Here is a 21,845-nt window from a genome sequence, read left to right as displayed (position 1 = left end):
GAGAAAACGATGGTTATGTTTACTCCTGGGCATTGCTATTCTGTGTGTGTATTGTCTTGTTTTGGTTTTAACAGGGGGAGAAAGGCTTCCCAGGACCCCCAGGGCCTCCTGGCCAGAAGGGATACCCAGGTCCCGAAGGCTTGCCTGGACCACAGGGACCCAAGGTATGTTAGCCTATGAGTTTGGAAAACCCCCAGTCCACTTAAGCTTCTTTATGATGATGGATGCCATGGTAAATTCCTGCTCCAGTCTTAGCTGGGCCCTCAGAACTCTGCTTATTTCAAGCTATCTATTTTACAAATGAAAGTGTATATATATCAATGTATTTACACTAAGATGTGTAAGTTAGCTATATAGCAGCAGGGAAGCTGCTGTATAGCACAAGCAGCTCAGCTCAGCACTCATGGTCTAGAGGAATGGGATGGGGGTGGTGGTGGGCGAGAGGTCCAAGAAGGAGGGGCTGTGTGTATCCACATAGGTAATTCACGTGGCTCTACAGTAGAAACTAACACGATATTGTAAAGCAGTTCCATTGGTTTCAGCTACCGGCTTGTGTCCCACTCTTTGCCACCCCATGGACTGCAGCACACCAGGCCTCCCTGTCCTTCACTGTCTCCTGGAGTTTCCTCAAGTTCATGTCCATTGAGTCAGTGATGCCATCCAATCATCTTGTCCCCTGTCGTCCCCTTCTCCTCCCACCTTCAATCTTCCCCAGCATCAGGATCTTTTCCAGTGAGTTGGTTCTTCACATCATGTGGCCAAAGTGTTGGAGCTTCAGCTTTAGTATCAGTCCTTCTAATGAATATTCAGGACTGATTTTCTTTAGGATGGACTGGTTTGATCTCCTTGCAATCCAAGGGACTCTCAAGAGTCTTCTCCAGCACCACAATTTGAAGCAATTATACTCCAATTTAAAAAAAAGAGAAGACTATCGGTATCTTTCAGTCCTCAGCTCTACATCCTCCTACTTCCTGATTTAGGGGTCTCCACACCTGCATCGCAAATAGATGAGGAAACAGTGAAAACAGTGACAGACTTTAGGGGGCTCCAAAATCACTGCAGATGGTGACTGCAGCCATGAAATTAAAAGACGCTTACTTCTTGGAAGGAAAGTTATGACCAGCCTAGATAGTATATTAAAAAGCAGAGATATTACTTTGCCAACAAAGGTCTGTCTAGTCAAGGCTATGGTTTTTACAGTGGTCATGTATGGATGTGAGAGTTGGACTGTGAAGAAAGCTGAGCACCGAAGAATTGATGCTTTTGAACTATGGTGTTGGAGAAGACTCTTGAGGGTCCCTTGAACTGCAAGAGATCCAACCAGTGCATCCTAAAGGAGATCAGTCCTGGGTGTTCTTTGGAAGGACTGATGCTAAAGCTGAAACTCCAGTACTCTGGCCACCTCATGCGAAGAGTTGACTCATTGGAAAAGACTCTGATGCTGGGAGGGATTGGGGGCAGGAGGAGAAGGGGATGACAGAGGATGAGATGTTTGGATGGCATCACCGACTCGATGAACATGAATTTGAGTAAACTCAGGGAGTTGGTGATGGACAGGGAGGCCTGGTATGCTTCGATTCATGGGGTCGCAAAGAATCAGACACGACTCAGCGACTGAGCTGAACTGAACTGAACACCTGCATGGAAGAGATGATTCATTTGAAAAGACCCTGATTCTAGGAAAGACTGAAGGCAGGAGGAGAAGGAGACGACAGAGGATAAGATGGTTGGATGCTTATTACCGACTCAGTACACATGAGTCTGGGTAAACTCCAGGAGTTGGTGATGGACAGGGAGGCCTGGCGTGCTAAAATCCGTGGGGTCGCAAAGTGTCGAACACGATTGAGCAACCGAACTGAACTGAACACCTGCATTGGCCGCTGGTGAGGTGTTTTCTGCCTCCATTCAAGCCCTATTCTCTACCTGTATCCTGGTCACTGGGATTTCCACTAGAATCGCGTTCTGATGATGTGTCCTCTTTCTCAGCTGTGTCAACTTGGTTATTGGTTTTTCTCTTTCCATCTTTATGCAAAACCCATACCAGCATATAACTTCCTCTGGATCTTTCCAGCACTATAATCCAAGGACTGCCATCCTTTCCTATCTCAGACAGACTTCTTTAAAAAAAAAAAAAAGAACCAACCACACAGGCTGTGGTTCATCTCCTATTCACTCCTTAGCCAGCAACAATTTGCCTTCTGCTCCCTCCCTGAAAACCCAAGACCTCCACTTTGCACTCGACCCCCAAAAGGTCAGTGGAGAATACTCTGTGTCTTTGTCTGGCCCCGACCCCTCTGCTACGTTTCCAGCTGTGAGGCTCCCTCTTTTCTCCTTGAAACACAGGCCTTTGTTTCTGGAACCCTCCTTTCTCTTCTCTCCCCTCCCCAATGCTTTCCTTCTTTCCCTGGTTCCTGTTTCTCAGCTGGGTTCTTCAGTGTTGGGCCTCCTAAGGTTCTTACCAGAGCCCACCGCCCTTCACACTCGCCACACATTTTTATCCTAAAGTCTGTGATACAACAAAGGGCTTTGTTTAAATAAATGCCCTAGAGGATTTGCTAAATAACTGCATAACTAGATTTGCTGATGGCTCTTTTCTGCTGTGGAATTAAGCCTGGACTCAAGCCTGGACTCTCACGCACCCTCTGGGTCACTCCCCTGCCTGCTGGCTTCCCGGAAGCTATGAACTAACTAATACGTTGTGGAGGGTGATTATAATTTTTAAATTATAATTTTAAATCTTTTTAAATTTCCTAAGTGATGTTGCAGAATATTTAGGTAACATTTTATGTGAATTTGTTGCAGGAAGGGGCACCCCTTCCAAGGCTCTTGTCTAACACTCGGAAATAAACTGTGCGAGGAAACACACGAGCTGACAAAGCAAGAGGCACCGGTTGGAGAGCAGCGGAGCAAGGGAACCCAGGAGAACTGCTCCGCCCTGTGGCTTGCAGTCTCGGGTTTTATGGTGATGGGGTTAGTTTCCGGGTTGTCTCTGGCCAATCACTCTGACTCAGGGTCCTTCCTGGGGGCATACGTATTGCTCAGTCAAGATGGATTCCAGCGCGGAGGATTCTGGGAGGCGGTAGGATACATGGTGTCTCCTTTTGACCTTTCCAAACTTTCCGGTTGGTGATAGCTTACAGTTCGTGTTCCTTACCAGTCCCTCCTGTCCTAAGATAACACACAAATGGTTACCACGGTGCCTGACTAGGGTGGGCGGCTTCAGTCAGTGTGCTCCCCCTCTTCTGAGTCAGGCTCTGGGGCATTGGGACATTTCTTCTTGACTGGATTTCTTTTATTCTTCACATTGATCTCATTGGTCATGACGATGGTGACATATTATTATCTTCATCATAGAGATGAGGAAACTGACCCTCAGAACATGAAGCGATTTGTCCTGGTTACACAGCTAATAGGTGGTAAAATCAGAGTTCAAATCCAGGATTATATGACGCCAGAATCAAATTCCTACAGTCAAAGAAATTAAGCCCATTGCTACAGCCGCAAGACTTCCTGTCTTCCAGGGATTCTACTTTCCTGTATTCACGTATGCGTTCTGTTTCTTCCCTTCTCCTTTCTCTAATCCTAATGTGAGAAAAGTCCTTTCGATTCCGGATGTTTAGTGTCTGGTTTCAGACATGCTTAGTGTCTGAACATTCCGCTGCATTCCTTCAGGGCGTGCTCTCAGATTTCCCTCCATTTCCCCGGAGGTGAATTTGTCACTTCAGCCCTGGACTTAAGGTCAGCCGAATGCTAACTCACTCCTATTTGTTTTGTTTTCCGCACTCCATTCTGCTGGTCTCCTTAGCTTTTATCTAGAGAAGTCAGTAATGGATTAAAATTATGGTTGTAAACACGTGGTGCTTTGTGTGGGTTACATGATGTGTAGGTGTTCCATAACATTCATCCAGAAAACTGATAGAGTAAACCATAGCTTAGGGCGGCTGTATTGTGCTCTGTGCTGTGCTCAGTCATGTCTGACTCTTTCTGACCCCATGAAATGTAGCCCGCTAGGCTCCTCTGTCCACGGGATTTTCCTGGCAGGAATACTGGAGTGCGTTGCCGTTTCCTTACAGGCAATCTTCCCCGCCCAGGGACTGAACCCACATCTCTTGCGTCTCTTGCATTGGCAGGCAGATTCTTTACCACTGCACCACCTGGGAAGCCCGTAGCCTAAAGATACAGCCACAAATGATAATTTAACCAAAGGTAGGCAATCAGAGAATATTAAAACCTGATTAAAAAGGTGTTGCAGGTTTATAAAGGTCTTCATTCTGAATATTTTCTATATGAGACAGTTTATAATGGCGAACTGAAATCTGCAGGTCACGCTTCTGGCATCTGCAGATTACAGACAGCCCCCGGCAGAGGCGGGGGTAAGGTCACGCACCTAGGAATTCCGCTTCAGACAAGAAAGACTGACTTTGGCCTTGACAGTCCCGTCTCAGAAGTCTCTGTACCAACCCTGTCCTCAAAATAATCAGAAATACCAAAACACACTGAAACTCTCAGGAATGAAGAAAAACTTTTGGATGACAATGGAACTTTCACACCAAGTGGTTTTGTTAAAACAGTTTTGTTTGGGGCTATTCTTTAAGAAACAGGACCTCCACGTGTACTCACTGTGTGTTCAAAGCAAGTTTATCTCTGGTTCAGGCAGTTCTCGGTTTGCTATTTATTTATTTGTGCCTGCCAGGCACATTTTGTTAATAAAGTAGTTCTCATGCACAGAAATATTGCCTGCCATTCTCATCCGCCGTTGTAATTGTGTCATTCATCCTTATCAGCCCGCGGCAGCTGTCTGGCTAATGTGGGGCTTTTCCCGAAGCCCTTCTCAGACACTAATGTGAGCAAGAATCATCATCAAATCTTGTTGAAATGCAAATTCTGAATCAATAGGTCTGGGAGGTGGGGGAGACCCAGGATGGCGCATTTCTAACAAGCTCCCAGATGATGCTACTGTTGGGCCCCCCACCTTGAGCAGCAGGGGTATGAATGGATTTCTGTTTGTCCTTTCGGATACATAACTATAGCGCCAATGAAACAAGCAAGCAATTGAACCGTGTTAACAATGAAATAATCGCAAGAGCAAAACTGTGTGGCGTGTGAATAAAACCAGGACCTTTCATGTACGGGCTTATTAGTGCCAAGTAATTGTCACAGTGCTTACCTTGTTTTTTGCATTTGGATCTAGGGCTCTCCAGGATCTCCAGGACTGACTGGTGCCAAAGGCGTGAGGGTTAGTAGTCCAACCAGTCTATCCCGCCTGTTTGATGAAAAATCTTGTTTTAAAAAGTAAAAAGAACCCCGGCACTGTAAAAGTTATACAGATGTCACAAAGGAGTAGGTTGTGTGAGCCGCTTCTGTAGATGCCGTTCAAGGGCAGGTAAAAGCACTCTATAATGGTAGAAATCTACATAGTGGTTACTCACTTGGGGTTAGGTATTAATCGACTGGAAAGTTGCATGAGGGTAACGTATAGGGTGGTGGAGAGGTTCTGTGTCTCGTTGGGTGGGAATCACCAAAACATGCATATGTACACAGGTAAATATTCCTCGTTCTGTTTGTGGAAGATTGGAGCACTTTATGCAAATTATGCCTTAAAAAATCTATCCCCCTAAAAAGCCAAAAATGATCTTAATCATGTCTTTTTAAAAGTTATATAAATGTAAGATTTACAGAGTTTGTCCAGCTTTTTTGTGTGTTTCAAATCGCTTTTAGCTGTTCCCAGTTATAGTTACAGAATGGGGTTATTGGAATGATAAATCATATTTTGTTTACAGGTTGAACATTTTTATTTTTTTCTTGCCATCTTTCTTCTTTTCTGTGTCTTTAGGGAATAACTGGATTACCAGGATTTTCAGGTCCTCCTGGACTTCCAGTAAGTAGTGAGAAAATGTGTAAATGAAATAATAAGTAAGCTCATTTTAATAAAGATGTTAAAGCACTAACACAAGAAAATGAGTATGATGTTTTGGCTACATGATGAAAATGTCAGAATTATAGTGTATTAAGAGTGTGGATTTATAGGATATCAAGTCAAATTATATTTCCTGAAATGTAAGCATAATAGAATGGAATAGATTGGGGTGGGATGGGATGGGATGAGACAGAATAGAATAGAATAGGATAAATCTATTAATAGCACAGGATAAAAATAATCAGATAGTTACCACTATGCACACCTCCCTCCTCTTCTTTTCCCCAGTTTAATACAGCATGTTAATGGACTCATTTTGAATAGAAAGACCTTTTGCTTTATCTTAAATAATATATCTCGCTTGATAATTTATGGTTTTAATTAGCCTATGTTATTTCCTATGATTTTAATTTAAGTTATCTAAAATAGCCAGTTTACTACTTAACTATTTAGATAACCATTTATACTTAAATAACTATCTAAATTAACCCATCTTTTCCCATTGTGTGCTCTGCGCTGTTTCTCCCTGGCCCAGAGCCTGATATATTTTCTTTTTGAGACTTTCTCTGTTTTTAGGGCATCCCAGGCCATCCTGGACCTTATGGACTTGCTGGTTTGCCAGGATGTAATGGTTCCAAGGTATGTATCTTCTCACGCAGGAGATGGTTAGTTAGTGTTTTGCTAAACGAATAAACCTGGGTGACATAGCAATGAGATGGCCTAGCCTTTCCTTGAAATGTTGTTTTGGCCAGAACCAATGGTATACGTCTTCAGGACAGAAAGGTGATGATTTTCTTTCTTCTCATGCTTTTTTCTTTATTCTTCCAGCTTTATTGAGATATAATTGACACATAGAGCTACCTAAGCTTAAGGTGTACAGCATAATGACTTACATACATCATGAGATGATTACCATCATAAGTTTAGTAAGCTCACCATCTCTTATAGATACAAAATTAAAGAAGGAAAAAATTTTGTGTGTGCGGTAATTCTTAGGCTTTATTCTCGTAACTTTTAAAAATTAACAGTGTTAATTAGATTTCTCACATTTACATTGTATCCCTAGGACTATTTATCTTATAGCTGGGAGTTTGGAGTACCATCTGATTGCCTGCACCCAATCCCTACTCCCTCCACCCATCTTGCTTTCAGATTATGTTTTAAGAAAGTTCTCTCATGTTCTCCCACAGAAAGATGACTAGGGCTCAAACAGATATTTGCATCTGAGGTTGTGATTGAATGTAAACCAGAAACTAAAGCTTAGAATGCAAAGTTGGAAGAGAAAAACTGAGCTTTCCAATGTGCACTCATCTCCTTTGTCTCCTGACTGCGGTCAGCTTTTCCCCAGGACGGTGGCTATGAAAGAACTAATCACAAAAATTTCAAGGAAGCAGCCATTAAAAAGTTCTTGGCACAATTAACATTTTGCCGTTTATGCACAATTTGAGAAACAGTAGATTCTAATCCTGTTTTCGATTAAGATAATGGCTTTCTAGTCTTTAGCCTCCTGATCCAGTAGCTGTGAGGAATTTGGGTTACTTTGTCTAAATTTACTGCTGCAGGGTTGGAAGCAAGGAACAGGGGAAATATCACAATAGTCTGTTCTAGAACAACTAAGAAGAATGACAAGCGTCATGTGTCTTCCAGGGAGAGCCAGGGTTCCCAGGACTTCGGGGGACCCCAGGCTACCCAGGGATACCGGTAGGTTTATATTTCTAACTCTAAGACATGATGTACAAGTAGAAGGAGTTTCCTTTGAAATGATTGTATACAGAAATCTGTCATGACCTTGGGGAAGTTGAGGCCAGTCATCAGTAGACATTTGACTACTCTTTGCAACCCCACCATGCTCCTCTGTCTATGGGATTTCACAGGCAAGAATACAGGAGTGGGTGCCCTCCTCCAGGGGATCTTCCCGGCTCAGGGATTGAACCCACGTCTCTTGCGTCTCCTCTATTGGCAGGCAGATCCTTTACCACTGAGCCACCTGGGGAGCCCAGTATTTGAGAAAGGAATGAATAAATGCACTGGGGTTTGCACTTTGAGACTTTGTTTTGCTTTTGAGACATTGAAGTAGAGATCTGAGATAGACAGTGGGAGACACCTGGATGGGTGGTGGTGACTCAAGGACGGAAGAGAGGAGAGAAGGGCCTTGAAAGTGGGGCTTAGAGAGCTCTAGCATGTGAAGGGAGGTCAAGGACAATGAGCCTGTAAAGGAAGAAGGACCCTGGGAATAGAAGAAAAGCAAGAGGGGTATATTCTGGAAGCCCAGGAAAGATATTGTTAAACAACAAAAATTCAGCTGAGTAAATCTGACCATCTAACTGGCTTTATTGGATGGTTCACAAACCCAGCTGTCTCCTATCCAGCAAGGAAAGAGTTGCCTCCAGCCATAGATAGCAAAGGATTTTAAAGTCAGAGAGAGAATGGAAATATGACATTCTTAGCAAAGAATGTATTGTTTTATTAACAAAGAAGGCATTGTCTTAGACAAGGTAGCCTGTTAAGGGGAACAGGAGGGGCTTTTGGGTGGAGTATCTTATTAGTGCTGACCTGGAAGTTCCAGGTTGGCCAAAGGTCACATTCCTGGAGAAGGTTAAAACCATAGTCAAGGCAGGTATTAAGTCTTGGTTTACTGCACTGGACCTAGCAGGAGTGATTCCATTTTGGACTCACCTCTGTTTTAACAAATTCCAGTAAAGGCGAGTAACAGACAGCTTCTTAGTGCTGTTGAGAAGTTCGGTAAGACAAGAACGAATGTTTTGTCCTTGGTTTCTACAACATCAAAGTCATTGCAGACTTTAGCAAGGGATATTGGATAGGGAGGCCTGGTGTGCTGCAGTCCATGGAGTTCACGAAGAGTTGGACACAACTGGGCAAATTAACAACAACATTTCCATGACAGATGGAGGCAGGAGGCAGATATGGGCCTAAGGAATGAGTGGGGATGAACAAAGTGAGTAATTTATAGATGACGGGAAGGATAGGTAACACAGGATGAGGCAGTGTATTCAGGGGGAGACTGGTTTCCCTGGTGGCTCCGATGGTAAAGAATCTGCCTGCAATGTGAGAGACCCAGGTTCAATCCCTGGGTCAGAAAGATCCCCTGGAGAAGGGAGTGACGACCCACTCCAGTATTCTTTCTTGGAGAATTCCACAGACAGAGGAGCCTAATGGCTACAGTCCATGGTGTCTCATGACTGAGCGACTGACATACACTTTGTTTGAATGAGAAAGACTTGAGCAAATTTAAAAGCCAATAGGAAGCCTGCAGCAGGAAGAGAAGGCAGAATAGCAGAGAGAAGGACAAAGCAGGGGTGTTCTGTATTTGGTTTGCCTCTAGTTATTAATATGATGCTCTTTTCCCTAGGGTGTCATTGGTTTGAAAGGAGAAAAGGTAAGTGATTTGTGGCATGCTATTGTTGAAAAATCTCTAATTGTACATATGAAAGGCACATCTCTTAAGATATGTCATTACAAATCAGATTTCATGATTAATTCAGAAATGACATTTATTCCTATTGAGCGTCTTCTACTTCTTGTCATAAATATGTCTTAAGGAATGCAAGCTTTGTATCATCCTTTAGGAAAATAAGGTCTGGGCAAGGAGAACTGATCTTATGCTCAAGACTCCAGATTCTAGATCAGGAAGTGCCACTCATTTTGGTGTCTTGGGAAATGGTCTGTTATTCTTGTGTCTTCCCTCTATAGCCAATGGTCAGTTTTAGAAAACATGAAAATGCTTTGAATTCTTCAAAACAGAATAACTAAAAAATCCTATAGCATTTCTGTAAGTGTATATCCTGGAAACACTTTTATCCTTGAAACAGTATGACCTTGAATAATCATTTAAAGATGTTTTGAAGATAAAATGCTGCTGATGTTTGATGAATTTCCTTTTCAAGGGCGCTCCTGCTGAAGGAGAAGGCGTAGGCCTTGATGGAAAAGGTGACCCTGGGTTGCCAGGAGCTCCTGGATTCCAGGTACACACTTCAGAGACAGTCTCTATCATTCTCCATCTCTCTCTGTCTGTCTCTTTCCACTTCTTTTTTTTCTCTTCTTTCTCTCTCTCTCTTCCTCTCCTTATATCTTTCTCACCCTCTTAAAAATATTTTTCACATTCATGTTTCTCCTATTTATATATTTCATTTTATTCTAAAACTTTCACCTCATTATAAGAAACTACATTAAGCTCATATAAAAAAGATGCTTTTGTACAGATGTATTTTATTCTCTTCTGCAAGTCTCAATCACCCAAGCTTTCTTCAATCTAAGGAGGAGTTTTCAAGGAATGGTTATGTTCCTCTTAGTATTTGTCAAAATCCAGGATAGGTTTGTATCCCACATCGAATGCAATTTAAAACTGTAATATTAAATAACAGTCATATTGTAAAGTATGCATGATAGTAAATTTTATTTAAATACATCTTTCTCCTGCTGAATAGTTTGCTTTCTGATATGTATGCCTGTAGCCTGAGGGTGATCCAGAATAGATACAAAGAAACAGCTGTTCCCCCAAATACCCTTTACTTCCTGATTCAAAGGAGTCTTTTGATACTAACTTTCAGATTAATTAATCATAAATATCTTAATTCAGAAATATATGTGGAAATTCTGAGTAGAGGTTGGTATTTGCCTGAGTAAGTCAAAGAGTTTGAGTTAAGGTTGTTGAACATCCATTTAGTGAGCAACGCCAGCTGGTGATGGATGGGCTGCAAAACGGAACAGTGATGCAATTGGAAGCCGGCAGAGAATTTTATTTATTTACTTATTTTCGACTGTGCTAGGTCTTTGTTGCTGCTCTCGAGCTTTCTCTAGCTGCGGTGTGCAGGCTTCTCATTGGAGTGACTTCTCTTGATGTGGTGCACAGGCTCAAGGCGTGCGAGCTTCAGCAGTTACGGCACACAGGCTTAGTAGTTGCGGCTCAAGGGCTTATTTGCCCTGTGGCGTGTGGGATCTTCTCAGATCAGGGATCAAACTGGTGTCTCCTGCACGGCAAGACGGATTCTTAACCGCTGGACCACCAGGGAAGCCCAGTCATAGGCTTTTGAGAAAAGGCACAAAAGTCGATGGCTCTTGGTTTGTTTCTTGTTTGCTTGTTTGTTTGCTTAGGAAGCATTAAGGGGTCAGATGCTGAGGGCGGGGAATCTAGTAGAGACACGATGTATCCCTTAAATGTGTGTTGAGCATTGGCAATGTACTACAGTGTGCTACTGCTGAAGGTACAAGAGTGGGACCTTCAGTTCTACAAGAAATCCCTCTTACCATCCACCTGCCAGTTAGGTACCAGGAGCTATTGAGGCTCTGGGATACCATAGTGCACAAATCCCCAAAAACAGTTAAACCAAAATTCTTGCCCTCATGGCACATGCCTTTTAGAAGGAGAAAATATTTCAAAATGTAAATTACTTCCTGTGTGTTGTGTTCAGTTCAGTTCAGTCACTCAGTCATGTCCGACTCCTTGTGACCCCATGAACCGCAGCACACCAGGCCTCCCTGTCCATCACCAACTTCCAGAGTCCACCCATTGAGTCGATGATGCCATCCAACCATCTCATCCTCTGGCGCCCCCTTCTCCTCCTGCCCTTAATCTTTCCCAGCATCAGGGTCTTTTCAAATGAGTCAGCTCTTCGCATCAGGTGGCCAAATATTGGAGTTTCAGCTTCAACATCAGTCCCACCAGTGGACACCCAGGACTGATCTCCTCTAGGATGGACTGGTTGGATCTCCTTGCAGTCCAAGGGACTCTCAAGAGTCTTCTCCATCACCACAGCTCAAAAGCATCAATTCTTCGGTGCTCAGCTTTCTTCACAGTCCAACTCTCACATCCATGTGTGTTGTGTTAGATAGTAATAAATGCTGAGGAGAAAAATTAATGTTGGGTTGAGGATAGGAAGTGTCTAGGTTAGAAGGAGTGCTGTGGCTTTAGATTGCATATGCAGGAAGGCCCATGGAGAGGATAATGTTTGAGTAAAGACAAGAAAAGGGAGCAGAAGTGAGTCATAGAGACAGACATCTGGGGAAAGAGGATTCTAGGCAGCGGGAAAGCAGGTGGAAGGATCCAGAAGTAGGAGCATGCTTGGCGAGAGACAGAGAGAGAGGCGGGGAGAGGAAAATTTTCTTAAAAAGTCTTCTGAAGAAAAGCAAATGCTTTGGTCATTTTTCTGGAAATAGAACCACCAGGATGGTACCCCCAGGTAGTACCACCAAGATAGTCCTGGTAGTTATACATGGCACATGGCCTTTACTGAAATTACCTGCAGGCGTAAATGGGAAACATCATGCTCTGATTTTACTAAAATAATATAAGGCATTTAACTAATAGACGTTGTTCTTCAGTAAGAAGTAAATTTAAACTTATTCTAACTCTTCTCTTCATTTAAAGGGCTTGCCAGGCCTTCCAGGTTTTCCTGGACCTGCGGGTCCACGTGGCCCTCCAGGATTCCTTGTGAGTATGAGGCCACCATTGCAATAGACGTTGTAACTAATAAAAGAATCGTAGCTTAAAGATTTTAAACAGAATTGTAGGCTTGGTGCACTACCTGCTGTAATTTTAACTGATGGATTTTTCTAGGGCTTTCCAGGAACCATGGGACCTCCAGGACCTAAGGTAGATTGCAATCTATATGTTGTACCAACCAGAACATCCTAACTGATCTAAAAGCCAACTCAGTCTGATTGCACATGTGGGTCTCTGCTGGGGCTTCTCTTTGGGACTCACGAGAATCCCCAGCAGGGACATGAACAGTTCTCCATCTCTTTCTTCTCTTTTCCCTGCACTTCAGTAACTTGATCTCTGATACAAAGAATCTTAATTCAATTTTAAGGAGCTCCTTGTTGGGAAAAGAGCAAGGATTCCTAGTTCATAAGTTTCCATTTCTCATAATCCTGCCGATCTCCCAGTACTTTATCTTATACATTTTGTACTGGGCTGCTTCCCAAAACCAACCTGTCTTCATACTAGAAAATAAAAATTGACTGTTCATGTGCTCATTAAACAGGGTCCTGCATGTCTTTCTGTTACAAAAGCCAACTGTTAGGATTGGGGAGAAAAAAAAAAAAAAACTTTTTCTTCTATCTTCTTAGGTTCAGTGACTGGGTTAACAGGAGAAAAAAAGGTTGATTTCATATGCATATGGAGACCTCACAGAAATGAAATGAAAACCCCAAAGAAGCAATCAGACCCAGAGGCTTGTATACCATTTTAACAAAGGGTGATACATTTGTGGTGAAGTATCAAGACGTAGGAAGTGGGTTGTGAGCTTCTAGGGGCAACAAATTGTGGGCAGGTAAATATATGGGGGAAACTAGTGGAAGATAAGGGTTATTTCAGTGAAGTCTGTTTATGCAGGTTTAAGCTGGTGTTGTCTCCCGTGATGAGCTGTCTTCTCTTCTGTGTACAGGAGCTGGGAGGGTGACATTCACACGGGGAAATCTGTGCACAGCCTTGAGGCCCAGGGAGAGAGGAGAACTTTTTCTGCATTCCCTGTTTCTCAAATGCCTTCAGCTCAAAAGAGTTCTTCTGCCAAAGTGGTGTATTTTGGGGCTGGATAGTCAGATCTCCTTCATTAGTTTAAGTAAGAAAATGTTGAGAGAGGGCTGAGCCTCACCAGGAAATTAGTACTAAACACAGTATCTCTTACGATCAGGTAAGCCTTTGTGTGTAGGATACTTTCCAAGGTGTTTTCACATTTATTGTATCATTGATGTGCATGTATATACACACACAGAGACACACACATACGCTGTCTGTGAGGTGAACAGGTTCAGGTTAAGTGAATCATCAAACAGTAATTGGCAGAACTAACATTTAAAATCTTTTGATTCGTCATCCTGAGCTTTTCTCTACTGCCTGTGGCCTAATGGGATGAAAATCTACACACTCAGAATCAAAGAAACAGACATTGGTTGAAATGATAGATTTACTGGAGATGATTCACATTAGACTTAGCTCATGTTCTAACTTACTAGTGAAGTCAGGTTAGCTTGAATTCTGTTTTTAGTTCTCTATTAAGTTTTGAATTTCAGAATCCTGAAGTTCAGCTACACATCCCTCTTATTTGTAAGACTAGAAAACAGGGCATCATGAAGTTATGTATCCAGCCAGCAGATTCAAAACTAGCTGGTGGCTAGCTAAAAAAAAGGGTCCTCTGAGCTAAAGAAAAAAAAAAAAAAAGGTTCTCTGAGCTGGCTTCCTCCACCCCACACCCTTTCATGCCATCACTTGCTTTTTTTAAGTAACTCCCTTCAACTTTCTGCGCTATAAGATCTCTCCTTTTAAAAGAAACATGTTGCCACTCTACTCCAAGCAATAAAGTAACTTTTACAATTCTAACATTACGATTAAAATGTAAGTGTATGGTTACAAACATTGGAACTTTAATGGGCTTAGACTGTATATTTGTATTCATTAAAAAAATAATTTGGTTTTGTCTTTTCTTACAGGGTCACATGGGTGATAACATGCTAGGACAGAAAGGAGAGCGGGTAATTTATATACTATGGTTTATTTGTGGGGAAAATATTTTAGGTTCCTTAGTAAACATCACATTTTATAATGCCATTTGCGACAACATGGATGGACTTAGAGACTGTCATACTGAGTGAAGTCAGTCAGGCAAAGAAGGAGAAATATCTGATGATACCCTTATATGTGGAATTGAAAAAGAAATGATACAAGTGAACTTGTATACAAAACAGAAACAGACTCACAGTCTTAGAGAAAAGCTTATGATTGCCAGGGAGAAGGATGGGGGAAAGGGATAGTTAGGGGCTTTGGGATGGACATATATACACTGCTGTATTTAAACTGGATTATCAACAAGGACCTACTGTATAGCACAAAGAATTCTGCTCAATGTTATGTGGCAGCCTGGATGGGAGGGGAGTTTGGGAGAAAAATGGATACATGTATATATATGGCAGAGTTCCTTTGCTGTCCACTTGAAACTATCCCAACATTGTTAATCAGCTATACTCCAATAAGGTAAAAACAAAAGTCTTAATAACCCAGATAACCACCACAATGGAGTGATCACTCACCTAGAGCCAGACATCCCGAGGTGTGAAGTCAAGTGGGCCTTAGGAAGCATCACTAGAGAGGTGATGGAATTCCAGCTGAGCTATTTCAAATCCTAAAAGATGATGCTCTTAAAGTGCTGCACTAAGTATGCCAGCAAATTTGGAAACTCAGTTTTCATTCCAATCCCAAAGAAGGGCAATGCCAAAGAATGTTCAAACTACTGCACAATTGCACTCATTTTGCATGCTAGCAAAGTAATGCTCAAAATCCTTTAAGCTAGGCATCAACAGTATGTGAACTGAGGACTTTCAGATGTACAAGGTGGATTTACAAAAGGCAGATGAGCCAGAGATCAAATTGCCAACATCAACTAGATCATAGAATAAGCAATAGAATTCCAGAAAAACATCTACTTCTGCTTCACTGACTACACTAAAGCCTTTGACAGTGATCTATCACAACAAACTGTGGAAAATTCTTAAAGAGATGGGAATACCAGATCACCTTGCCTGCCTCCTTAGAAATTTGTATGTAGGTCAAGAAGCAACAGTTAGAACCAGACATGGAACAACAGACTGGTTCCAAATCAGGAAAGGAGTACTTCAAGGCTGTATATTGTCACCTTGCTTATTTAACTTATATGTAGAGTATCATCATGAGAAACGGATGAAGCACAAGCTGGAATCAAGATCGCCGGGAGAAATATTAGTAACTTGAGATACACGGATGACACCACCCTTATGGCAGACAGCAAAGAAGAACTAAAGAGCCTCTTGATGAAAGAGAAAGAGGAGAGTGAAAAAGTTGGCTTAAAGCTCAACATTCAGAAAACAAAGATCACGGCATCCAATCCCATCATTTCATGGGAAATAGATGAGGAAACAATGGAAACAGTGACAGACTTTATTTTAGGGGGCTCCAAAATGAAATTAAAAGATGTTTGCTCCTTGGAAGAAAAGTTATGACCAACCTAGACAGCATATTAAAAAGCAGAGACATTACTTTGCTGACAAAGGTCCATCTAGTCAAAGCTATGGTTTTTCCAGTAGTCATGTATGGATGTGAGAGTTGGACTATAAAGAAAGCTGAGCACCAAAGAACTGATGCTTTTGAACTGTGGTATTGGTGAAGACTCCTGAGAGTCCCTTGGACTGCAAGGAGATCAAACCAGTCCATTGTAAAAGAAATCAGTCCTGAATATTCATTGGAAGGACTAATGGTGAAGCTGAAACTCCAACTTTGGCTACCTGATGCGAAGAACTGACTCACCAGAAAAGACCCTGAAAGATTGGAGGTGGGAGGAAAGGAGAATGACAGATGATGAGGTGGTTGGATGGCCTCACCGACTCGATGGACATGAGTTTGAGCAAGCTCCAGGAGTTGGTGGTGGACAGGGAAGGCTGGCGTGCTGCAGTCCATGGGGTCACCAAGAGTCAGACATGACTGAGTGACTGAACTGAGAGTGTACCATGAGAAATTCCAGGCTGGATGAAGCACAAGCTGGAATCAAGATTGCCGGGTGGAATATCAATAACTTCAGATATTCAGATGACACCACCCTTATGGCAGAAAGCAAAGAGGAACTAAAGAGCCTCTTAATGAAGGTGAAAGAGAAGAGTGAAAAAGCTGGCTTAAAACTCAACATTCAAAAAACAAAGATTGAGGCATCCTGCTGCTGCTGCTGCTAAGTCGCTTCAGTCGTATCCGACTCTGTGCGACCCCAGAGACGGCAGCCCACCAGGCTCCCCGTCCCTGGATTCTCCAGGCAAGAACACTGGAGTGGGTTACCATTTCCTCTTCCAATGCATGAAAGTGAAAAGTGAAAGTGAAGTCACTCAGTCATGTCCGACTCCTAGCGACCCCATGGACTGCAGCCTACCAGGCTCCTCCATCCATGGGATTTTCCAGGCAAGAGTACTGGAGTGGGTTGCCATCATCTCCTCTGATCGAGGCATCCAGTCCCATGCAAACAGATGGGGAAACAATGAAAAGTGTGGCAGACTTTCTTTTCTTGAGCTCAAAAATCACTGTGGATGGTGACTGCATCCATGAAATTAAAAGACACTTGCTCCTCAGAAAAAGCTATGACAAATCTAAACAGCATATTAAAAAGCAGAGACATTATCTTGCCAACAAAGCTCCATATAGGCAAAGCTATGGTTTTTCCAGTAGTCATGTACACATGTGAAAGCTGGACCATAAAGGCTGAGCACCAAAGAACTGATGCTTTCGAACTGTGGTGTTAGAGAGGACTCGAGAGTCCCTTGGACTGCAAGGAGATCGAACCAGTCCATCCTAAAGGAAATCAGTTCTGAATATTCACTGGAAGGACTGTTACTGAAAATGAAGCTCCAGGACTTTGGCTGCCTGATGTGAAGAGCCAGATGCTGGGAAAGACTGAAGGTAGGAGGAGAAGGGTACGACAGAGGACTAGATAGTTGGATAGCATCTAATCATCTAACTCAATGGACATCAGTTTAAGCAAACTCCAGGAGATGCTGAAGGACTGGGAAGGCTGGAGTGCTGCAGTCTATGGGGTCACAGAGGCAGACACAACTGAGCAACTGGCCACCAACAACACAAGACTTACTAATACACATTTTATTTACTAAGTCACATTGAAACCAAAGTATTTGCTGTGTCTCAAGCTTTGTTTGCTTTATTTTTTAGGTAAGAACTAAAGAGGAAATGTAGATCTCTTAAGCTTACTTTTTTTTTTTTAAATTCCTGAGTGTATTTGTCTTTAGGGTGTGAAAGGATTGACAGGACCACCTGGACCACCAGGAACAGTTATTGTGACTCTAACCGGCCCTGATAACAGAACGGTAACTCTTCTGTTTTATTATTAGGCTCCTGCCTTCCCCTCTCTTCCATGAGGCCCTATGATCCCTTACCTCTTTTATAAGCTCTGTCACCTAAGTCCACTTCCGAGGTGGCCCAGTGGCAAAAATAATCTACCTGCCAACTCAGCAGAGTAGTTGGTTCAATCCCTGGGTTGGGAAGATCCCCTGGAGAAGGAAATGGCAACCCATTCCAGTATTCTTGCCTGGGAAATCCCATGGACAGAAGACAGTAACAGCACCTAACTCCAATCCAGCCAGCCTGGGTCTCTGGATTTTATTCTTTTCCTGTCTTTTATTCAAGAACTGGAAAGCAGGAGGTGCAGAAGACCCAAGGCAAGCCACTTTCAAGACTGTTGAAGGAGGACCCTCAATCTAATTTTGCTTACCCTTTATCCTCATCCCTCTCACTGTTCCTAACACAGGCTGGGTTTTCAGTGTGTATTTTTGAATAGGTGGTAACAAAATGGGTGTATGTCTCTGATCCAACTGGAGGGTTGTTTTGCTATCTAGTCACTCAGTCATGTCTGACTCGTGACCCCATGGACTGTGGCCCGCCAGGCTCCTCTGTCCATGGGATTCTCCAGGCAAGAGTACTGGAGTGGGTTGCCATTTCCTTCTCCAGGGGATCTTCCCAACTCAGGGATTGAACCTGTGTATCCTGCTTGGCAGGTGGATTCTTTACCGCTGAGCCACCAGGGAAGGATGGTAATCGCCTAAAAATAAGGGTGGAGTTGTTATCATAATCAAATGGAACGTTTTTACCCTGCCATTATAACCCCGAGACACTCTGGCCCCCATTCCTCTCTAAGGACACCATGACTCTTATTTGGAAATTATCAGGTGCTTTTTGCTCTCACATTGGGGTAGCTGGAAGGACCAGGGGACAAAATTGAATCAGATGCTCAGAAGTGCATCACAGCATAATACCCCAATCCTAGACAGTAGGTTGATCCTGAAATGTCTGGGACAGGTAATAGGGAGTGAGGGGGAAGCTAATAATTTTCCTGTGGATTAACAACTAAGAAATTGGAGAAGGAAATGGCAACCCACTCCCGCATTCTTGCCTGGAAAACACCACGAACAGAGGAGCCTGGAGGGCTGCAGTCCATGGGGTCAAAAAGAGTTGAACAAGACTGAGGAACTAAACAACAAACTAAGAAGTAGACATAAATTGTCTCTCTTTTTAAAATTAGGATTAACTGTTTTGATAATACCTTGATTGCAATATGATTTACATGCTGTAATTTTCACCATTTTAAAGAAGAAATTCATGGATTTTCATTATAATTAATTTTTAACAGCATTATTGAAGTATAAGTCACATAACATATAATTCGCCCATTTAGTGTGCAATTCAGTGGCTATTAATGTATTCACAGAGTTGTGCAACTTACCGTGGGCATTTTAGAACGTTTTCATCACCCTAAAAGAAATACCTTAGCCATCACTTTTCAGTATAATTAACTTTTAGTAATAGAAGTTATCAAACAAAGCTGATAAGTTAAAACACGGTGAAGTTTTATATGACCAAAATAATAACTCTCATTGAATACTGGAAAAAATATTACCTGAGGAAAATAACTGAACTTTTCAGAATTAATCAATAAAAGTAAATTTAATAAAATCTAAAGCTTTATTGGCTGAAAAATTTATTTAAAAAAATCTTATCTTGAAAACATTAAGAGCTGGGAGATTTGACCCAAGGGTAAAAAATGACTTTTTTAAAAAAAATGATGTTCTTGAAAATTATATTTTCACAAAATACTACTAAAATGTGATAAGGCCAAAACAAACCTGATTAATGACTCAAATCTTCATTATAACATTTACTCAGAAAATAATTGATCTCAGTGAAAATAATTTCAATATATTCAAAATGAGAGTAAAATATATTAGAAATGATCTGATTATGCTTATAGGAAACTGATTCAGGAGTTAAACTAGTTTAATACAGTTTGATCTAAATTACTTTCTTTTTTAAAAAAGAGACTGTACAAAGGCTATATTGTACAGCACAGGGAATATAACCAGTGTTTGATAATAATTATAAATGGAGTATAATATACAAAAATCTTAAATCACTACATTGTACACCTGAAACTAATATAATATTTGTAAATCTACTATACCTCAATTCAAAAAATAAAATACAGCACACAAAATGTTTGTGTATTGTTTCAAGGGGTTAACAGGTATAAAATTCAAAATGTGAGAAATGGTGATGTGTTAGTGTTAATAGGAGGTATATATGTAACTTGAAAATCCAGTTCATTGGACAGCTAGAGGACTTTTCCAAATGTAGTCAATAATATCTTGTTTGCGCTCTTTCTGATGACCTCAACTTGTTTTTGTGACAGGACCTCCAGGGAGAGAAGGGGGACCAGGGAGCCATGGGACAGTCCGGACCCCCTGGACCCTCCGTAGGTCACTTAGAATCATATTGTTCCCTTGAAACTAATAGTAGAAACTTGGAGCATATTTTGATGTATGATCTATCTTTAAGGCTTAATATTAGCTAAAGCATGATAGCATTTTACCGCAGGGATCATAAATACTAGAATTGTGTTATGGCCGCTTCTAGCTGAAATCCCTGCACTGGTTTACATGCACCCTCTGTCACCCATCTTGTGATTTATCTTCAGCATCTGATTTTATAGCATGTTTTTAATTTGATATTCATAAATAAGATGTCTCACTTAGATAACCTATCGTTTCAAAAATTTTAATGGAAGGAAAAAGTTAATAAAAATCGATGTAAGTCAAAGATCAGTAATTTACAAAGCTTGACCTAACTCTCGCTGATACAGGGGCCACCTGGAGAATCTTATGGATCAGAAAAAGGTGCTCCTGGAGAACCAGGCCTGCAGGTAAGTTTGGAAATCAGTGTTCTGTGCAGCCTGAATTAATGGAACCCAGGTCTTCTACATTGCAGGTAGATTCATCTGGGCCACCAGGGGGCCCAAAACTAGTCAGTACTCAGGACTTTATAGGTGGAAGTACAAGATGCTTAGGGCTTCCCAGGTGGCACTAGTGGCAGATAACCTGCCTGCCGACACAGGAGACATTTCTGAGACAAGAGTTCCATTCCTGGGTCAGGAAGAGCCCCTGGAGGAGGGCATGGCAACCCACTCCAGTATTCTTGCCTGGAAAATCCCATGAACAGAGGAGCCTGGCAGGCTGCAGTCCATGGGGTCACAAAGAGTCACACAGGATTGAAATGACTTAGCCCATAGTACCCAGCATGCAGCACTCTCATTGTTTAAAAACTAAAAATCATACCCTGGGAAAAGTATATTTTTTCTAAGAAAAATATTCAACTAATGTTGTTTTTAATTTTATAATAGAAGGTAAGTGCCATAATAGTTAATCCCATAATAGTTAAACAGCTCTGTCTTTTTAAACACTGTAAAATTCCTTTTATATATATATTTAAATATAGGCATGTCTGCAGTTCAGGGAATTGCCAACATTGCAAATAAATACATTGGCTGTGAACGCCTCTCTCTTTCTGAATTTTCCTGCTTACGTCTCTGCTCAGCGCTTCCCTGATTTTCTTTCTAAGCTTGGATGGCTAACTTCAGTTTAGCCAGGACATGGAAACAACCTGTGTCCACTGACAGGTGAATGGATAAAGAAGATGTGGTAGCTATATACAATGGAATAGTGTATGTGTGCAAAGTTGCTTCAGTCATGTCTGACTCTTGCCTGCAGAATCCGATGACCCTCTCTAACTTCCCAGTCTGACTGGCTTCTGCCTTTCCTGGCAGAAGGAAGTCATCGTCAGTTCTGCAAGTAATAGTCTTTCCTTCTAATAACTGAGGAAAACCTTAGTTAGGCTTTCTTGCCTAAGATCAAGAGATCGTATCATTTAAGCTTTTCGTGTTTACTAAACTATCCGTAAATTACATGTTTTTCTTTTGGTTTTGGTTTAGGGAAAGCCTGGAAAAGATGGTGCCCCCGGTTTCCCTGGCACTGAGGTAAAGACGTGACTTGGTCCACTGATGTAATGAAAGTCAGTCCTATTAGACCAAGAGGGTTTCTGAGAGTCACTCATGGTGGGCTA

General features: G+C 42.0%; 1 protein-coding gene across 1 annotated transcript in view; it reads left to right on the top strand.

Moving 5' to 3' along the window:
• The window catches only part of COL4A3 (collagen type IV alpha 3 chain), a 159,254-nt gene that overhangs the window by 83,211 nt on the left and 54,198 nt on the right, over window positions 1-21,845 (top strand). The window contains exons 3-16 of the mRNA XM_018058855.1: window positions 75-164; window positions 5,192-5,236; window positions 5,834-5,878; window positions 6,494-6,556; window positions 7,565-7,618; window positions 9,288-9,314; window positions 9,823-9,900; window positions 12,303-12,365; window positions 12,492-12,527; window positions 14,363-14,404; window positions 17,687-17,764; window positions 20,140-20,202; window positions 20,590-20,649; window positions 21,715-21,759. Of these exons, the coding sequence (XP_017914344.1) occupies window positions 75-164; window positions 5,192-5,236; window positions 5,834-5,878; window positions 6,494-6,556; window positions 7,565-7,618; window positions 9,288-9,314; window positions 9,823-9,900; window positions 12,303-12,365; window positions 12,492-12,527; window positions 14,363-14,404; window positions 17,687-17,764; window positions 20,140-20,202; window positions 20,590-20,649; window positions 21,715-21,759 (789 nt within the window). The remainder of the gene's footprint in view (window positions 1-74; window positions 165-5,191; window positions 5,237-5,833; window positions 5,879-6,493; window positions 6,557-7,564; window positions 7,619-9,287; window positions 9,315-9,822; window positions 9,901-12,302; window positions 12,366-12,491; window positions 12,528-14,362; window positions 14,405-17,686; window positions 17,765-20,139; window positions 20,203-20,589; window positions 20,650-21,714; window positions 21,760-21,845) is intronic.

Source organism: Capra hircus, chromosome 2, assembly GCF_001704415.2.
Source record: "Capra hircus breed San Clemente chromosome 2, ASM170441v1, whole genome shotgun sequence".
Classification (NCBI taxonomy): Eukaryota; Metazoa; Chordata; class Mammalia; order Artiodactyla; family Bovidae; genus Capra; species Capra hircus.
Note: the sequence above shows the minus strand (reverse complement) of the source record. Positions and strands in the feature narration are given on the sequence as shown.